Genomic DNA, 18,555 nt, shown 5'->3' on the forward strand with positions numbered 1-18,555 from the left:
AGAAGGAAGAAGAGGTAAGACGTGAAGAAAGACGCAACGCTCTGTGCCATCGTGGTTTTTTGAGTGTTCCAAAAATATACCCTCGACCCTCGGGGGAAAGATAAAGAGAAGACCGACTGGAATGGCGGGGGATTCGGCGGAAAAGTGCGAGAGAGATGGAAAAGGAGGATGCGTCGAAAGAGAAAGCGAAAGAGTTGCAGTGGCAGAGACGAGATTAGGAATGCCAGTCTTCGGCAACTAGTCATCTTAGAAACGTGCTCGTGAGTGCCACAGTTTCAACAAAAGGCAAGCGAAAAAAAGTAAAATCGCAACTACCGATACGACTTGACTCCTTCATTCTTCTATCCTGCGATTAAAATAAATAAATCAGTGCCAATCGCGGTGAAACTGCACTGCACTATATTTTCCTTATTCGCAAGACCAGCTGAATCGAGATGACGTGCTTATAAACGCATTTTAACAATAAAGATATTGATAATAATTTACCAATTACGAAGGAAATTTTAATTTCTATAATTCTATCTTCCATTTCTATCTCAATGTATGTATATTTCTATCTTAATTTTAATCCTGATTCAACCTCTTCATCTTTTTCTAATTCTAACGTACATTTCTACCTGTAAAATAACTTTAATCTCGTTTTAATTTACTCTTTATACTTTTTTAATTCTTAGAATTGAAAAAAGATGAAAAATAAGTTAAATCAAAATTAAAGTTAATCTACGATGATAGAAACGGACGTAAGAATTATGAAAAGGTGAAGAATAAGTTGAATCGAGAATTAAACTTAATCTACATTGGTAAGAACGGGTAATTCCCGGCTGAAGTCATTGAATTAGAAAAACAGGATCGAATAATAACAGCGCAGACACAATAACGCTTGAAATTGCATTTTAACGATAAGCTTATTGCCGCTCGAAATACGAAGCGAGAGTGTTGCGCGTGCAATATCATCCCCTTTGACATTCGCAGATCATCTTGCGATCGATATATCGGCTCGCGGCGACCGCAAGCCATCGTCGCGTCTCAGCTGCAATCCGCAGTGACGCGTTCGCGGCTAAGGATGCCCTTAAAAATCGAGAGCGGCACCTACACGGTGAACCCGGTCGCGAAAAAGAATGTCTCCAAGTTCCTCCTCTGGAAACATTGGCGGCGAAGGTAGGCAGTGAGAAAGAGACGTTTGCAAAGGATTGAAAAAAAAACCCTTGAGAATTTAACAGCGAGTTCCTAAGATTTTAACAATAGAGATCCCCATTGCTCCAATAACTAATATTGCGTGCGTTGCACTTTCACATGCATGTTTTTTTCTCATAGAGAATAACACACCTTTATTTGTATTCAGGTGTACGACATTTTTTCATCCAAGTGAATAACTGTTGATATAATTGATGTTTAACGTGTGGCATTAATAATTAATCAATGATAAGTTAATGTTTCATTGACACAACACGCGATACGTTATAAGCGTCCCTTGGAGCCCTAGATGTTTCACGGTGAGCGAATAGAACGTGAATAGGTATTATCGAGATTCATTAGCGGCGCAATGCAGCGGTGCATCCACATGCATCCGCCACTCCTGATATACCGGGACGAATCTAGTATTCGAGTGAGAATGAATCGGTCAGAATATCTTCACGGTCAGCGTCGCCTTATGAGAACGTCGAGGTCTCCCGAGCTATAGAAATTGTTACATGTTCATGTGAAATAATACTTTGACATTTTCCAACGTCAATTATGCCCCGTCTGTCCACGTGTGTCCACGCATACAAATACACGCTATCTGCTATCATCGCCATCATCATCGTCATCGGCGATCGAGCATGATTCGTTCACCTTGCACACCTTAGTCTTGCTTGGCCGCACGCCTGCACCCCACGTTGCACTTTAAACCGTTAACTTGCAATTATGTCAGCGCCGATTTCCGCATCGTAAACAACATTGTACAACACCGAACAGTCTTACCTACACGCGCGGCTCGTTTCTTTAATCCGTTATGGACGCCGTATGCATTACACGCACGAGTGCAGTTTGGAGCTCGGCGTACTTTTTTTTTTTTTTTTTTATCGAAAAGTCACATTGGTGGCAGTGAAAGCGCTAGAAAGTACATTATGGTGATATTCATATGTTATTTTAAAAAAATAATATAATTTAGAATATGTAGAAAATGAAGGAAAGTCTATTATACAATTATGTATTACATACTCAAAGAAAAAGATATGATGACAGCAATTATATAGATGACAACTATTTAAGTTTTATATGTAGATAATTAATGTACATATATATAATAATATGTAATAATTATAAAAAATTATTTATTCAATTATGTATATACATCAATTTTATATAATGTAAAACTTGTACGATTGTCACTTAGATAATTATCACAATGTTTTTCTCTGAGCGTACAATTCTATTAATTGCACTTATGAATGATAATAGCGTGTAACGGTTTGAGAAACGAGATACTACATATTGACTTGTTCGAAGAAGCTTCCCCTGTTTCTGTGTACATTACATTTTCGCGATTACATGAGCGAGTAAACGTGCGACAATCATTGATGGACAATTTATTCCTTTTGCGCAAGACATCTCGTCTTGAACTGTCGCGCAAGTTTAATCGCCAATGTGAGAACAATTCCATTGCATGTAGTTTGATCGCATCTGATATGCACCCGCTTACTACTGATCCGCGATATTATACGTAAAGGCTCACTCTTTTCAGTCGCACTCTGTGATAATCTCTTAATTTTCTCTCTTCAAAATGTACATCTCTGTTTTTCATGAAGAAAAGTGCGACCGAAATGAATGGACCTGTAGTTGATAACTCCCATGCGATTCGCGGCGAATGACCGATGCTGTTCGTGCAATTAGCGCGTGCAATTAACACCGGCGCCAATTTGCCGACAATTTAATTTGCGCGCCGGAGCTATTTGCACAAGTCTCTTGTCTGTGAGCGACAAATCAATTGCTGGAAGCTGGTGCCACTCTGCAATAATTCTTGAAATTCAAACACTATTTTCCAAACATTTCTTTACCGATTACATAATGAATATTTAATTCATAGTCTCGCAATTAAATTTTTCATGAAATTTTTTTTATAAAATTTTCATTAAAATTCGGCAAAAGGATTAATGATATGCGAAAGTTTTATTATGCATAAGATAAATGTTCCAATAATAAAACTTAGTGATTAAAAAATTAATAATATGAATTGTTTGAACAATATAAATTTGAAATTATTCAAATATTTATTTAATAACAGCAAAAAATGGTAAATTAAAAAAGTTAAATATTTTATTAAATATAAAAAATAATTTTTAATAAAAACATAATTTTATTTCGAATTATTGAGACAAATTATTTAAATGTCGCGAAGACAGTCGTAGCTTCACTCATTTTGAGACATAAATTGCGTTTGGTTTAGACAATTTACATGGTGTAAATTTGATTATATCTTCCTTCCACATGTAACAATAAAGATAGAATGAAGTTTACAGTATGTGAGCGTCGAAACAAAAGCCATAATGTCTACATTTTTTAATTTTTAAAAATATTATTACTGTATTTACCTAAACACATTATAGCCTACATTCCGGAAATGTGTTTTCAGCGTTATCGCCATATCGATGAAGTGATATATTTTGATATACTTAAAGTATATCAAATGAATTACCATTTACCAAATAAAAAATAAAATTGTTATTTGTCTTATTCATTTTTCAAATAAAATTTTTTTCAACAAAAGGCTCTTTCTTCCTTTTAAAACATTATATATATATTTTTTTATAATTAGTTTTGTTATACTGACAAAAAACCCATTTTGGAGGGAGTATCACTGAAGATTTATCGAATGATGCATTGACGCTGAAAGCGTGCTCTCGGAACGCAGTCCAAATATATTTTGTTAATATTATAAGAAACTGAAAATTAAATTTAAAAAAGTTTCAATTCAATTATTGATATAATCGATGTATATGGTGTAATATATATAATTTTACTTGAACTTTTCTTTTTTTTTTTTTTTTTTTAATTTATATGTTAGTATTTTTCAATAATCAACAAAAAAAGTTTTATGTGGATATTAATTCCTTTTGTAATTAATTTTGCTATTAATTAATAGTAAAAATCATCGTTTTTTTTTTGCCTATTTAAAAATACGGAAATGATTATTCGTGTTATAAAAAGAAGATCAAATTTTATCGGATGGTGTTATTAATTAATAATAGAAAATTAATTAATAATAGAAAACTTTATTATATCTTCTTTAGTTATTGGGACATTTACTTTATAATGCAACTTAGGAAAAAATTGATATTAGTACGTATTTCGTGATTTGCGGCAATAAAAATCTGTATCTTATTCATTGTCTTGATATTGTGCAGAAAAATATGAAAGTCACGGCGAAATTAATGAGATTGTCTGCGCATAATGTTTGTCTTCGTTAAGTCATGAATCTGATGGTTATTGCACCGCAAAAAAAAGACTTTCCATTCGGTTTTCTCCGCGTTATAGACATTAAACCGCACTCCTGTCGGACAGTTATGTGCTACGCGAATTCGATATCGTTAATTACTCTCGTTACATCGATAATGAGAATATCCGGCCCGTTGATACCACGTCACAGAGCTTAACTCGTCGCGCCGCGGTGAAAGAATTCTGAGGAAATTCTCGCGACGAAACCGAGATCAACGAGACCTCTTGTTGGCCGAGGAACGGCCGTTGTAAAATCTATTTTTGCTGTCTTCGAGATTCCCGGCATCAACGTTATGTCGTCGAGTCTCTCGGCAAGATCCCTCCCGTCCCTCCTCCGTCCCATCCAACTGTAATATTATACATGCAGAATACTTCGGTCTGTCGAGAAACCGACAATCCGTCGGACACATTGCGGTGCCACCAGCTTCCATCCATGATGTTCTCGAGCTCCTTCGGTGATACATACATGACGAAAGGAAACAATCAGAAATCAACCATAGCTTATCAATTGCCGTTACACTGCACGAATGTTATGTGCAAAAAAGCAGTCGCGACGGTCGCTGGCAAATGCTAATTCGTGCCGCTTTCTCACTTGCTTCGAGACGACGTGACATTCACAAAAGAAACAGAGAAATGCAACTTGTTCCGTTGGAACCTGGCATAAAAACCATCAGAAAGCAGTCTTTCTTTAAGAACACATCTCGTTATCAATCGAGGTCGCTCTCCTGAACTCTTTTTAAAAACTTTTCCAAAGTCAATCTGTGTCAAAGTCTCATGTGGAAATACTTATTTGGAATCAAAAAAACTATTTCTGTTAGTATCAGCTACAGAGTGTCCGATAATAAACGCACTTGGTGAACAACATGATATATATTTCTTGTTGAAAAGAGCTAAAGTGATATTTTTTTCAGAATTTAATCAGAAATCAATTTTTTTAAAACCTGCTCTATTTCATCCGCTCTATTTGATCAAAATGTAATTTATTTTCTTACTAATTTTATTTAAAAATTTTTTATTTGATTTCGTCTGTTAATGTAAGATCTTTTTTCTGTAAAAATTTTTAATTTTTTTTGGAGTTTTTTAATCATATTGATTCAAATGATGTGATTGTATAATAAATTTGAATAGACTAGCATGATTGCAACGTAATATCTCGATGACAAGTGTCGACATGATTTAAAATTTAATTAAAATAACGTATATTGAAAAATAATCTATTATTTTTTCGGGATTATTATTTTTAAATCTTCATATAGCTTTGAGTTATGATAGATTAGACTCTCAAAAACGAATGTTAACACGTTGTCGATAATGTGAAATTTTGTATCTTCCCGTTCAGCGATCTAGATCTTTGAGCTTCAGTGCAAATTTTTATTTTTTATATTGTTCCGGATTGTATAAAAAATAAAATCTGAAAAAATCGCTTTGAATTATATTTATAGATTTAAATTTATCTATAATTTATAATCAAAATTACTGAACCTTGAAATTCCTTGAAAATCCAAATTTATCAACAAGTATTATATTATTTATTACGTATGTGTCACAAGATAAATGATTTCCTCTTTTATCAAGAGGAAATCATTTTAACTGTTAGGGAATATCAATATACGTTCACCAATGCGTTCACAGGATCGCACACGATGTATTAAGATACGCATATGCACGCATAAATATCGTAACCGCACCGAGCTCGAGAACGCTCTGACACGCGTGACAGCATACGGGATGAGAACCGGACCTGTGCAGTGTGCACGAGGATCGCGTGGACGAGGAACGGCAGCCTCGGCGCGGTGGTGGCGAGGTGGCGGGTTTGGAGGACGTCGACGACTCCTGTACCGCGACGGTGACGTCGTCGGTACCCGGAGCCGGTGGTATTCGTTCACATCGACGCACTAGACCGCTCTCCCTGGCAGTGCAACCTCTCAACTATCACCGCCTCGATCCGGACCCTCGACCGCCAGCGCAGATCGCCACCAGGCATCACCCCAACATGACCAGTCAGGAGAGCATCGGCAGCTGCAGCCTGGACGTCGACCGCTCTGCGTCCGACCGATCAGGTTGGCTATTCTGCATTGAGAAACACGTAATCTCCACGATTATGTGACACGTTATCAATAACAATTTAGTAATCGTCATCTTATTATCGAGAATCATTTAATCGTTCTACGAATAAATTATTCTCTGACTAGACAACTTTACTAGACCATTAGACAACTTGAAATAAAAAAAGTAATTTAACTTGAAACGATCAAATTATTTTTATTTCTTCAAGTTGTCTAGTTAATAATCCCCCTAAATTGCGTATCCTTTTGAAAATATTCAGAAGGAAATCTGGAGATATCTAGAATTCATAATATTTAAAAATCGGATAATTTATAGATACAAATAAATTAAGATTTCGAGAGGGAATTAAAAAAACTCAAAAATTGAAATGTTTTTTTAGATGAATTGTAGATTTTTTTAGATGCTACTGTTTCTAGGAAGAACATTACGATTTTTTGAAAAAAGAACTTGGCTGCAAGATAATCTTCTCTATCGAAGAGAAGGATCGTTTCTCATAGAGCTCGGTCGGGCCGAGAATGATTAGAAGCATCACTCGAGTGAGGAAGTCATTCCGCGGAAAAAAGTGGAATGTGCTTGAAAGAACGTGGGATTATATTGTACAGTTTATCTGTAAACCAGTTCTTTCAATTATTCGAAAATGTGGCACTTAATTGATGATGAAAGCCGCACATTTAATGTCCAACAATCATGACATCACTTAATCAGAAAAGTTTTCTCTCATACATGGAAAGAATGATTTTGCTGAAACATCTAAAATTTAGTTAGATACAAATTTAAAATAATTTTATTACCATCAAAATAATTATATAAGAAACTGATGAGCTTGAGCGTCCTAATTATTTCATGTTGATGGTCCAATAAAATTATTTTTAAATCTATATTTAGTAAACTTTTAGATACTTTAAAATCCTTCTTTTTCCATGTATAATATTTCACTTTTTTCGTCGAAAAGTAATCGGGCGTTAATTACAAATTCAAATGCATCGCGAATTGATAAAATTTCTCGGGAAAACAGATTAACTTAAATTTAAAAACTTATCTTTTGTATTGCGACCTCAGGTATTTCATAGATCTTTACTCGAAATTCATATAGATTTTCGATGCTTCAAGGTCGGTGGGGGGTCGCCGATCTCTCCACCGTTACTTTCTCGCAGATTGGTGGACGCTTTTTGCTCGGTCAAAATGCCGATCGGATTTAGACTGCAGGCGAGTTTGCACCAAGTGCAAACGCTTCTTTTCCTCGTCGTTGCCAAGAAGGCATTGACGAGGGAGTCTCTCTACCGCGAGAGTCTCTGCTCAGTGTTCCAGGACCGTCGCGGTAATTTAGACGAGCGTGGAGAACTGTCGTTGGCTCATCTCAATTCTGCGAAGTGCGTCGGTTGATCGTAGTCGAGTACTTTGACTAAACTGAATTTCCATCCGGTTGTTTCGACGTAGCGAACTTGGAACCGCTCCACCGGTTCCTAGGAAATAAGGCCACGTTATGATTATGACGCGAATAAAATTTGTATAACGCGAACTGGCGTGTGCATAGTGCGTGGGCGACAGTGCTTTTCGAAGGTGAATGTCTCGTCAGCCGAGCAGTTGGCTCGCAGACGTTCATCGTTAATGAGAGCACAGTGAATCGTGAGATTTCATGAACCTAAATAAAAGCCTAACAGAAGAATCCGAATGTCGACAAATTTAAACATTCTGTTGCGGTTCAATCTACGCAACTTTAGTTCATGATCGTTATAGTAATAGAGCAGCCAAACTTACAGGATTGTAATATTTCTTTTGATCGCGCGGTGTGACGTTCATGATAATTTCTATATCTTTCGTTTTTAATTTTTGAAAATAGGAGCCGAAGAAGATCGAAGAATTTTCGCGAATGCTAGATCGAAATTTCCGCTTTCAGAAAACACCGTGGACTCCGTGTCCGAGAAGACTCTGCACAGTCTGAACCTATCGTGCAACGGTGAACCGGTATCGCCCGAGAAATTGGCAAACGGCAGCAGTGAGACATTGCAGAAATCACATCTTACTCCCGATGAGAAGAAGCTGAATGCCAGCAATGTTCATCATGGCAGCCCCGAGCCAGAGCTGACGACAGCGAAGAAGCCTAGTTACTTGGGATTGGCGTGCAGTATAAGCGGCTACTCAGGAATCACCAGGTACGATAGTAAATTGAGGGAAGGATTTCGTTCGAGAGACAGCAGTCCTGGCACGAGGCTGATCACGAGGGACACAAGTCCTGCAGGTTTCAGGTAAGGCACTCGCGTATTTTACACCGTGCAAAATCAGTAAAATATACACGCGAACCCCATTAGATAAATATCTGAAAAATTACAGATCCAACGAGAATCTGAACGTTCCGACGCCCCAATATCCGCCTAAGAGTAAGTCGATATCGCCGTTAGCGATGGATAGACAAAACGGATTTACGAACGGTGTGAAGGAGGAGTGCAAGGTTGAGACGTACATGGAGAGCAGAAATTCGATCAGCTTGACATATCAGGGTTACTCGGAAGTCGACAAAGCAGTGTCGTTGCACCCTCCAACGCTTTCCGAACTCAGTCCTATCAGGACAAGCACTGCCGTTAGTAAACGGAGTCCCGGATTGTCGCCAATGATGTCATGCGGACAACAAAACAAGTCTATGGGGACTACAGGTTTCTCCTCTCCGAAGCAAGGCATCACTAATCGTAAGAAAAATTCTTTTTCATAATAATTTTAATATATTAAATTAGAGAAATAAAATTAATGTGCTAAATTTATTTCCCTAAATAAAAGTTCTTCATTTTTTTCATATACTTTCTTTGAACTGAATTTAAAAACTTATTCTGTTTTTTATTATTATGAATTAATTTCGATATATCGCATCAAGTTTTTATTTGTATTAAGGAGAACGAATTTCAAAGTTCCACAATTATAGATGATAATATTTCGGGAAATTATAATGTTATTTAAGTTAATGTCCTCGATGAAAAATTCTTTCAAAAGTAATCCGTTATAACATTTGTTACAATGTATATAAAGCAAAATAATTATAATATTGTTCAAATTTATTCGATTTATGTAAGTGCCGATGTTGAAGGAAAATTGAAATGCAGAAAATTTAAATTTTAGTACATTTATTAAATTATATAGGTTAGTCGGCACGAACTTTCCGGACAACTCAATACAAGTAAATATAATATTATTAATGATGCACATTATTCTTAAATAAGTTGAAAATACAGAATATAATATTTAATTTATCCTTAAGTTCATGTCAATAGGTCATGTTACATTGGCTCTATTTATGTTTTGACATCATCGTTGATGTTTAACAATTATTGTCTTTCGATGTATGTAAGAGATACATGTGTTATGTAGTTAGTCTCTTTTGTACTGTCTTATTTGCAAGTTCTGTTGTATATTATAGTATATTTCCTTTATTTGCTATTTCTTATAAATTTTATTTTGGATTTTCTTTATTGTTAGCAAAGAAGATTCTAAAAAGCTTAAAGCTTTTGGCGTCAAACAATATTTTTATATCAATTGTTCAATAATCATTTAAAAATACGCACCAATATCTTTTTAGAAAATGAATTAACTCTTCTATATTATTCCTTATATTTTATACTTATTTTACATTTTTTTTTTTTTTTTAATTCTTTCCATTTATTTTGCAGTTTCAGGTGCATCGTTTAGCGATACTAGTATTCTAAACGGCTCGTCAATAGAAGTTGAGAATCAAGTGTTAAACACTTCGTCAAGCAGCGAGAAATCCTTTATTCAACAGCGAGTAGAGCGGCTGTACGGTCCAGGTGCTCTAGCGCAAGGTTTCTTCTTCAAACGCAGCATCACTAAGCTAAACATCAGCGACAGTAGTTTCAATAAATCCAGTAATAACAATGACATTTCGGCAGATAACGCGAACACAGAAGAATCGTTAAAAAATTTGCCTGTTCTGCGACATTTGCGCCCGGAATTTCGAGCACAGCTCCCTGTAGTCAGTAGTAGAAAACCCACAGACGGCACGGAACAAGTTATAAAGCCGTTACAAAGGTGAATTCTATGTTTTATAAGTAAAATAGAAATTAGTTTATTGAATTTTTTTTCTATTTGATAATGAAATACTTTTACGTTTTCAGGATAATGCCAGTGACACGGAAAACCGAACAGATGAGTCTCCCAACTATAAATTCACCGACCAACGTAATAAGAAGGATTCCGATTACCATAGAAGGTGACATACCGCAACGTGATACGACTAGTAAAAGCATACCTGATCAGCAACCAGCCGCGCCGAAAGTAGTGTTACCTGTATTAGAACCCAGCGCCAGTTCGACAAACATAGCGAAACAAGCACAAGAAGCGGAAAAAGTAGTCGAAGAGAAAGATGGTCATTATTTTATGAAGGTAATTGGAGAATAAATCCGTATATTACACGATGTAAATACTTATATCGGCAGTAAGAATTTATACATATTGTGCTTTCAGTTATTGAAACAAGAGACAGATAGACTGTTATCGTTGGCCGCATCTGCAGAGGCCGAATTAGCCAGCGGCGATACTGTTGCACTGCCAGAAGAAGCGGCTGGTAAGCTGCGATCTGCTGCAGGAAAAGCTAGATTGTTAGCCTCGCAGAAAATGCAGCAGTTTGAAGGATTATGTCAAAAGAATATCGTAAGAAAATTTCTAATTGGTATTTTATTTAGAATATCAAACAAATAATAAAATTAGCGGCTAAAATATCTTGATATTTTAGAATCAGGTACCAGGTGAAGAATTTCCAACGACAAACGAAGACTTGGCTGGCTTCTGGGACATGGTGATGCTACAGGTTGTTCAAGTAAACGAACTCTTTGACCAGATAGAGAAACTGAGGAAATCGCAATGGCAAGAGGTATGAGCAAATATTATTGTTGATACGGAATCGACATCTAATTTTTCAATTTATATTCCTTCTATTCAATAAAAATCAAATTCTTGTATAATATTTTGATTCTTCGCGATTACACTTTGTGCACATAGGTCGTGCCAGACAAGAAAGCCGCGTCGGCCTCGCAACAGAACGGTAAACGTCGAGTCATACCAGTCCACAAAGCGAAATCGACCGCGAACAGCGAGGCAAATAAAAAGGCGCGCGAGGCGAGGGAGCAAGCACGACGACAAATAATTGAAGAACGGAGACGAGCGATGCGCTCCAACGCGCAGAATGTCGACAATTCCGTCGAGATCTTTGCTCCCGAAACGTAACGATAAATTGAGTTCGAGTTTGACCGAGCGATACGATCGCTCGTCATTGCGGCTCCTAAGGAATATTAGAGTATATAGACCGTCAGTTCGAACGCGAAAAGAAAAAGAAAGAAAGGGCTTAGCTCATACACGAGACGGTAACATAATCAGCTTCGGCAAAAAGAATCAAATTCGCTTGTTACATAATTATCCATTCAAAATATTATCTTTCGCTGCGTGCACGCGCGCGTGAATTGCACGTGAGTTATGCGCGGCGAGGAACAGGAAAGTATTAAGCAGATAAATCATGTAATATGTGTTGAAGTTGCTAAAAATTTAATACTACTGCAGATAAGAAAGAGGATATACACACGCGTTAATGAAGGGCAGATGTTTACGTTTTGCATAAATTTCTCATCTTTTTTTTTCTATCGAGCTTCGACGTGTCATCCCAAGCATTCTAGCGCAATAACGTGACATAATGATGATGTGTCGCTTCTTGTTCATAAAGATGTTTTATAAACGAAAGGTGGAAAACATTTACTGTAGCATTTTATCAAATTGTTTTTCTACGTTACGTGTCTCTTCACGGACATTATTAACTTATATTTATATAAATAGTAATAAGTTGCGTGTGTGCGGCAGAAGTTAGAAACTGTGTAGCGACTGAAGAAGGTGTGGCCCCCGTAAGAATCCTCTAGTGGAAATCAGTCGCATTTTAAAAATCAAGAAAGATGCAGCACGTCTAGATTAAGGATAAAGAAATGAATTTGAGAATTTGTAACATATATATAATGATTTGATATATATAATATTTTCTGGTGAGAAAATGCATTATTTACTAATTTATTCAGAATAGATTCCATTTTGATAATTCGCAATTTCCTTAACCTAGACAGGCAATTTATTACGTAGCTTATATATGTAAATAGAATTAATGAATATTTACATTTGCACAAGGCTGACTCTACGCCAAGTGTTCGCCTAATAGCTTTTTCTATCAGACGTCGATAAAGTTTCCCTCATTGAGAGGTATTGTCAACAGCAGTTAGGAGTAAAAAGATTCCTATTATTTTTATTATCATATATATTGCGCGTCTCACGGCGATATATATTATTTTATTATTATTGTTCTAATTATGACCATGTGTAGTTACACTCTCACATTTCCCGCGCGAAACATGGACGTATAATTTAATTCCATTCTCTTCAGAAAGAAAATTCCGTTCCCAATAATACGATGTTTCCAGGTTTCGCATATGAGATTCATCGCGCCAGAAACACTCGATCGCATACTTTCTGATTCTTTGTAAGATGATTATATTTGATAAATCATGAAATATTGCACATAACTCGAAATGTTTGTTCGAGAAAAAGAAAAAAAGAGGGAGAGAGACGTATTTCGGATGCGAATGCGTAACAGATGCTGATAATATCCTCATTATCGTGACGGATCTCTGCGACGAGAATTCGACTGTGATCGACGTACGTGTCACATCCGCCGAATTTGACATTCCTGCGACAAGAGTATCTCTCGTCATGATACGATACACTTTTCTTCGCGTAGTTGTACGATAGCGTTACTCCTCGGCGTCCGATCAATGGTCAGCGGTTCTAACGGCAAGTCATCAACCAAATAACACTCATATTCTAAGTAAATAATCACACGCGTGTCGTCACACACGAACTGTAATCGCGATTTTGTTATAATGTTACATTTCTTATTATAATTGCCAATTACACTCGTCTTATTCGAAATTTTCATACAAATTTCCGGATAATTTATTGATTGTTGATTCCCTTGGTGCCTTCATTATTTATATGTGTGTATATAATTGACTGACAGCCGATAATTTCATATACCTATTTAAGTTATACCATTCGACCGAATTTCATGAAATTTGTTGAGAATAAAATGAATAAATTCCATTATATATATTTATCAATCAGGTGTGCCTGGAAACAGTGGGAAAAATTAATAGAGCTAACAAATGTTGAGAAATCATTAGATATATTCTTTCGTTGCGACAGTAGAATACATTCACCTTTATTCACATCGAGTGAACAAAAAACATCCATTTTATTTTATATTTTTCTTTAACATATAAAAAACATGTATATGATATAAAATAGGAATTCTCTGCAGAGCATCGTAGGCGTCAATATAAATTGCGGCAGTAAGTGTGGGAAGACGGTAAGTATCCGATACTTGATCTTCATGCGTACAATACGTCGCGTATGATATTCAGCAATATTGTCCATTTCCCTCGCAAGCCCATAATTAAATTATTCGTGCAACAATTTCGACCACGATAAAACTTTCGTTTCCATTTTGCTGCGCGATGAACACAACGAGGTGAATATTTCTGGTTGCACTGGTTTTCTTCTAGTATTCCATTTTGACGCTTCGCATCATCCATTACACGGCGAAGCCAGACCCCTCGCTGATTTTATTTGCATGCTCAGGCTAAGCATATTAGGGTCTTTCCTTCATTCATTTTGTCTTGGACCTTGTCACTGGCCGTCGACTTCTCTGCTTGTCCGCTAAAAGCGGCGCAGACGAAGGTGAGAGCGACACCGATCGCCGCGCTATAAAACGCCCAACCTGAAGAAACGATCTTTTTTAGCACAAATAAGAAGAAAACACTTTATATATACTATATACTTTATATATACACACTTTATGAGAGTGGATCTTAATATTTTTTTAGTAAATTTATATATAGTTTCCAGCACTTCAAACTGCGCATCAACACAGTCGGTTTTGAAACGCAGTTTCAGTCCTAAACTGAATAATAATCTAGTAAATTAAATTAAATGATAATCAATTTAATAATAATCATATCAGTAATTAATCATATAATTAAATTAATTTTTTTTTTTTATATTTTGTAGACTTTTTAATTTAATTCAACACTAGTCTAATTTTATTTTACTTTTTTTTGTGTAATAAAAGAGAATCTAAACAAAAAAAAATCATGATGACATCAAAACAATATAAAAATAGCTCCAAAATGATTATTAAAAGTCATTTTTCATTTCAAAAATCACAATTTCTTTTACACTATCGTGCCTTGTTTTGCTTGGAGAACAATGGCCACAATTCTTAGAACTAATGTTTTTTATAACTGTAATTATTTAAGAATTGTCTCTTAAAGAAAAATATAAAAATCCGATTTTAAAAACTAATTTTATAATTTTCTAATTTAATTTACCAAGACTGCAGTTTGCGAGATAGAAGGCATCGGCTTCAGGACCGCAGATCCTCTGTACTCTCTCAGCACCCCAACCGGCAGGATACAAAATCATCCCAAAAAGATATAGTATTCCTATAAAAATCAATGTGCGAGATCAGAACGACAATACAAAGTACGCTTTGCATAGATGCGTTTCCCGATTATTTGATTTGTAGAATCGTGACAATGGGATCACTTTTTAAGGCATGTATATTCATTGATTATTCCGGGCACAACCTTTCGTCACAATGGAGGTTGCGTCATTCGCACTCTCGAGACACCATTGTCAGACTGAAAGCACATTACGCACGCGGAATACTCAGCTGCAACGAAGCGATCATTGCTTTCTGAGATCTAACGTCATTCTTACTAATGTCACGCTGAGAAAAGGCCAACAATATACTTTATACGTATATCGGAGCAAACGTTGTATATAAGTTTCTAAGGAAGAATTGTTGGGATTTATAAATCTCACTACATGTGAAAGAAAAAGAAATACAAATCTTTTTATGAAAAACATCGCCCATCACTTCAAGGATTATTTCAGCCGCGAGCTAAGAAGCTTATAGTCGGAGTTTCATCGTTTCGTCATCCCATCATCTCAATCCTCGCCTCCGTTGAAGAGCAACATTACCGGCAACGGCTTGCGCCACTCCCGCCAGATTGAAGATGCTCTTACGGCCGATGCTCTGCACGCAGCATCCGAGCAGGGCGGCTATCACGGTCACCGACATCGCCGCCAGGCCCGCGGACAAGAAAAACAGGGACGCCTTCCAGCATCCCGGGAAGACATTGGAGTCTGTCGCAAAGCCGTCGACGTTGAAATTCGCGCAGTGCGTCTTGCCGAATAATCTCGTGCAACGATTGAAGATCCCGACGGTTGGTGTGTATAGTTCCGTGCCGTTTTCTATAAAGTTTTGAAGCAATGACTGTGACGATATTAAGAACTATTTCGACACACGAGATTATCTTTTTTAAACGATAATTAACTTAAAATAATATTTCTAATGGACAGCTTTATTGTTTTTAATATCCTTTTTACATTAATAATTAATTCTATTAATTAACGTCATAGTTTTATAATTATCCAAGCAGAACAATAAGTCACGATAACGTCAGAGTGACATTAAAATGAATCGGAAATGATGAAAAAATAATAATCATTTTAGCATTATTTTAATATAATGACTTGTTGTTCTGTTTTGGTATTATATATAATATTTTATGGTTATATAATTGGATAGTTATTTGTATTATTTAATAAAATAGTGTTGATCGATTAAGTTATATAATTTGATAGTTTTATTTATATTATTTAATAAAATAATACTGATCGATTAAGTAACCGGAGTTGGTTAAAATGATCCTAATGATTCACTATAATTTATCTTGATAACAAACAACGGGAGAGGAGGGGGGGGGGGAGAGATTTCGATACATACTTTATTTGAATTGAAGAAGCTACTTACTTGTGTCCTTAATGGTCGGTGGTCCTACAAGCCATCTGGGAGTGATGAGACCTGATAAAACTGCCATCAACGCTGCCAGAGATAAGAGCGTCCATAATAGACTGCGTCCAGTGACTATCACATAGCACATGCTGCCGATCTGATTGATTCTTTATGCCATTCTTAGATCGTTCGACCGTGTCTAGAAAAATAGCATATCAATCCGTCATAAATTTTACATCTACACCCAATTGGACGCTAAATATTGCAATTACTGACATACTTAATGAATTCTCATTCTCATTAAGAATTCTTCAAATTCCCGCTAAATAAGAGTCGATGTTAGTAATTAACGCGTGCTCTTGTTGCCCCTTTACCGACATTCGTTTTTAATGAGGGACCGTGAATAAATACCAGAATAAATGCCTTTCATATTAGTATTTCGAGGAAAACGCCGCGCGTCGTTGTTATTCATGGTTCTCTTTCGTCAAGCGCGGGCATTAAAAGCGTGGCTGCGATACGGACCGAAACACGTAGGATACACAGGTCTCGGGTTACGGTGCAGCGGCCAACAGTTACAACTTTTTATTCTGATTTCACGGAAATCGTGAAAGGGCACGGGAGCTCCTCGCCGGGTATAGAAATCACTCGACCCTCGGATCTAGCTCACGACACACCGTGGAATCACCGACAAACGGACGCCGTAAGACATCCGTTTCGTTCGTGATCGACTCTGGGATCAGACCTTTGCGGTCGTCCTGGGAGATAGCGGTCTCTCAAAAGTACCGCCAGTAATTTTCTTGATTGGAACAATAGATTAAAATAAGACTTTATGAAGAATTTAATATTTTTTAATTCAATTTTAGAACAATTTTCAACTTACGATAATTCGATTTATCATAGAAAGAACAATTTTGCAGCAGCATCTAAAAATTTAAATTTCGATTCGAGATTTGTATCTAAATTTTTAGATACTTTAACAAACCGTGTTTTTTTTTTTCATAAAGGGAATGCGAGAAAAATTCCTGAATAATTTTGTTAGTAGTGGTTAAAGGTGTTAAGCATTTCTAATTTATTTGTGCACGAGCGCATTAATATGAATTTAATGAAGATTTCTTTTAAAAAATGATCAACGAAAAAGATTAATTCAATCACTGCTCGTCCTAGTTTTCAGCCGGAATAGCGCCTCTCTTCTCAGCGTGGGCGGTGCCTTTTCGCCTTTTATGCCACACATCTTGCTCTCTCTCTCTCTCTCTCTCTCTCTCATTCTCTCTCTCTTTTTCTTCTCTCTCGCGTGCGCGCGCGCCTCTCAAAGTTCCCTTGTGCTCTTCAAACCCGCAAACTTTAATCATCCTGGCCTCTTCACCACCAATCGAAAGGTTTACTTTGATCTCTACCGGTAACGAACCAACAAAGCAAAATGCGATCTGTATATCAAATATGAAAAAGAGTGCTTTCGATACTTGAATTTTTTAGCACAAATAAGCGAAGAAAATCATATTCAATCAAAGTGGATGTCTAATAATATTTCTGCGTGAATCTTACAATTTCCAATTTAAGCAAACTGTCGATTATTTGTTGGTCTTGCGACACATAATTCTAAATTAAAAATAAATTTAATAATAATAATAATAATAATTGACAAGCAATTTAATAATATTAATGTTAATTCAAACATCTTAAAACACTGTAAAGAACTCATTGCGAAAAATATTTCAATCAGAATTCGAATCTGGATCTCTACATATTTCATGTTGGACATTTTATCGACTATTTGAATTTTTTATGCAATCTTATAAATATTTGTGAGTTTAAAGATTCGTCTCTTCGAGTTGCACTTCAAATTTCAAAGTTAGACCCAATTCAGTTATCGAGAAGAAAACATTCAACAGTATTATCAAAGAATAATATCAAAGAAATTCGTTGGCACTCACAATCGGTGCTGTTGTCGCTTTTATTTCCGACACTCTCTGTCTGCGACTTGCAACCACTTCACAGAATGTGTTTACTTAGGATCACTCCCTAATCGCTGTTTATATTTGCGTTGTCTCGAACCTTGTAACATAAATGAATCTCTCTCTCTCTCTCTCTCTCTCTCTCTCTCTCTCTCTCTCTCTCTCTCT

At 36.3% G+C, this 18,555-nt stretch overlaps 2 protein-coding genes across 2 annotated transcripts in view; one reads left to right on the forward strand and one right to left on the reverse strand.

The window, feature by feature from the left end:
* Positions 1-12,485, forward strand: part of LOC108684681 — a 40,532-nt gene extending 28,047 nt beyond the window's left edge. Inside the window, exons 6-13 of the mRNA XM_018189133.1 lie at positions 6,226-6,536; positions 8,441-8,789; positions 8,875-9,227; positions 10,200-10,575; positions 10,662-10,929; positions 11,011-11,196; positions 11,279-11,416; positions 11,545-12,485. Coding sequence (XP_018044622.1) covers positions 6,226-6,536; positions 8,441-8,789; positions 8,875-9,227; positions 10,200-10,575; positions 10,662-10,929; positions 11,011-11,196; positions 11,279-11,416; positions 11,545-11,769 — 2,206 coding nt within the window. The 3' untranslated portion in view covers positions 11,770-12,485. The remainder of the gene's footprint in view (positions 1-6,225; positions 6,537-8,440; positions 8,790-8,874; positions 9,228-10,199; positions 10,576-10,661; positions 10,930-11,010; positions 11,197-11,278; positions 11,417-11,544) is intronic.
* Positions 12,486-13,745: 1,260 nt separating this feature from the next.
* Positions 13,746-18,555, reverse strand: part of LOC108684632 (lipoma HMGIC fusion partner-like 2 protein) — a 13,073-nt gene continuing 8,263 nt past the window's right edge. Inside the window, exons 2-5 of the mRNA XM_018189053.1 lie at positions 16,454-16,634; positions 15,619-15,891; positions 14,964-15,077; positions 13,746-14,353 (exon numbers count right to left, since the gene is read on the reverse strand). Of these exons, the coding sequence (XP_018044542.1) occupies positions 14,211-14,353; positions 14,964-15,077; positions 15,619-15,891; positions 16,454-16,583 (660 nt within the window). The 5' untranslated portion in view covers positions 16,584-16,634 and the 3' untranslated portion in view covers positions 13,746-14,210. The remainder of the gene's footprint in view (positions 14,354-14,963; positions 15,078-15,618; positions 15,892-16,453; positions 16,635-18,555) is intronic.

Source organism: Atta colombica, unplaced genomic scaffold, assembly GCF_001594045.1.
Source record: "Atta colombica isolate Treedump-2 unplaced genomic scaffold, Acol1.0 scaffold137, whole genome shotgun sequence".
NCBI classification, from domain to species: domain Eukaryota; kingdom Metazoa; phylum Arthropoda; class Insecta; order Hymenoptera; family Formicidae; genus Atta; species Atta colombica.